The 2,220-nt window shown below is 42.3% G+C and overlaps 1 protein-coding gene across 1 annotated transcript; it reads right to left on the bottom strand.

Moving 5' to 3' along the window:
- Window positions 1-333: 333 nt before the first annotated feature.
- Window positions 334-1,696, bottom strand: LOC110451957 (uncharacterized protein K02A2.6-like). The gene has a single exon (XM_021500196.1). The coding sequence runs from the start codon at window positions 1,297-1,299 to the stop codon at window positions 334-336; it is 966 nt and encodes a 321-aa protein (XP_021355871.1). The 5' UTR covers window positions 1,300-1,696.
- Between the last annotated feature and the right edge of the window lie 524 nt (window positions 1,697-2,220).

Here is a 2,220-nt window from a genome sequence, read left to right as displayed (position 1 = left end):
TCTCAGCTGAAGATAATGCGCATGATGCATAGGCCACAGGAAACCACTTTTCTTCATACCTTTGTAGAATGACGGCTCCTAATCCGGACTTTGATGCGTCAGCAGATATCTTGATATCGGTTCACTAGTAAGAACATCCTTCAGTTCCTCAAAACATTTTTTCTCTGCATCATCCCAGCGAAATTCATTTTTCTCATCCAATAACTGCTTAAGTGTTGTGGTCTTTGTAGACAGGTCTGTTATGTATCGGCCTTGATAGTTCACCATCCCTAAGAAGCGTTGTTTGTTTGTTTGTTTGTTTGATTTTGTTTAACATCCTATTAACAGCTAAGGTCATTTAAGGACGGCCTCCCCTGTGAAGAAGCGTTGTACATCTTTCTTTGACTCAGAAGTTTGAATTGCCCGAACTTTCAAAGGATCAGGTTTCATACCCTCTGCAGACACAACATCTCCTATGAATGTTAATGACTGTACTCCACAGACACATTTGTCTTTGTTGAGTTTCAGGTTTGCTGCTCTAGTAGCCTCTAGTACTTTCCGTAATCTCTGATTATGTTCCTCTAGAGTACTTCCCCATACAATGATATCATCCATTATCGATGAAGCTCCTTCTACGTGCTCGAATAACATGTGTATTGCCTTGTGGTATACCTCTGGAGCAGATGATATTCCGAAGGGTAACCTGAGAAACCTATACCTGCCAAACGGTGTATTAAAACAGGTCAACTTCGATGAGTCGGAGTCCAGTCTCATTTGCCAGAATCCAGAGGAAGCGTCAAGTTTGCTGAAGTATTTGGTATCTTTGAACTTTGACATAATTTCTTCTCTTGTCGGAAGTTTATAATGTTCACGTTGGATTGCACGGTTCAAGTCTCTGGGGTCAAGGCACACTCGGAGTTGTCCGTTTTTCTTTTCCACAACAACCATAGAGCTTACCCACTGAGTAGGATTGTCCTCCTTACATATGACTTCCAATTTCTCCATTCTGTCAATCTCATCTTTTAATCTGTCCTGTATGGCGAATGGAACCTTTCTACACGGGTGTACTACTGGTTTTACTGATGAATCAACTTGTATGCTGTGGTAACCTGGTAGGCATCCCAGTCCTTCAAATACATCAGAAAAATCCTGTACTATACTCTCTGTTGAGGCTGACTGTGTAGATTTATCAATGTTGAATACACGCTTAACTAAGTTGAGCTTGTCGCAGGCTTTTACCCCCAGAATCGCTGTTGCTGCCTTCTCTGCTACTACGAAGTGAACCGGAGTTGTCTGCCCTTTGTGGTGTAATTTCAACATACATGCTCCAGCGACTGGTATACTGTCACCGCTGTATGAAATAAGCTTTACACTAGACTTGTGTAACCTAGGTTTCTCCGTCAACTTGTAATACAGAGTCTTGGGTATAATATTGACTTGACTGCCTGTATCCAGCTACACAAACACAGCCGTCTCCCTTACTGTTACAACAACAGGCTGGTTTACATTCTCCCGCCGTTTTGTTAGGAGGGGCCCCAGGGGGGTTACCGGCTAGATTTGATTCAGCCATGCCTGATATGGTGGCTTGTGTTGATGACGATATTGTCGCGCATGTTCCGTCCCAACTCAAACAGAAAATTTGGACAAATCAATATATATATATTGCTCTGTTGCTGAAAGGCAGTTCCGAATTGCAGGAATTTTACGCTGGCAATAATTTATTCATTAACGAGCATGAGGCACTCGAATCAAAACCTAAGGTGTTGAGAGATAGGCGTCGGACCATTTCTCAATGTTGGGAACCCTTTCTCATTCTTATGCACATTTATTTGCGCCAATTTCCTCAGAAATCATTAGAATTGATACAATATATGACGATTATTAGAGACGCAGCAAACCGGTGCCAAGGCGCCGGGTGGCGCATTTATGATGAACAATTTCGTCTACGTCAGGCTATTTCCCCTCAGTCTTGGTCGAAGCTGAATGCTGACCTGTGGCTAAAGATGATGACAGGGCCTAGAATTCCGAACACAAACAATTCGGTTCCACAATCCAGTGGAGCCAATTTCAGATCTGGCATTTGTAATGCATTTAATGACAATAAATGCAAATATAACCCATGCAAATATAAACATGTTTGTAAACATTGTAATGGTGGTCACCCAATGACTAGCTGCAATTCTTTTCGGGGAAAAAGCAATTCAAAGCAACTGGGTGTCCAAGGTAACAAGCAGGGAAAAG

The sequence above is a fragment of the Mizuhopecten yessoensis genome, unplaced genomic scaffold (assembly GCF_002113885.1).
Source record: "Mizuhopecten yessoensis strain PY_sf001 unplaced genomic scaffold, ASM211388v2 scaffold6313, whole genome shotgun sequence".
Classification (NCBI taxonomy): Eukaryota; Metazoa; Mollusca; class Bivalvia; order Pectinida; family Pectinidae; genus Mizuhopecten; species Mizuhopecten yessoensis.
The sequence above is the reverse complement of the archived record's forward strand: the minus strand, read 5'-3'. Positions and strand labels throughout refer to the sequence as shown.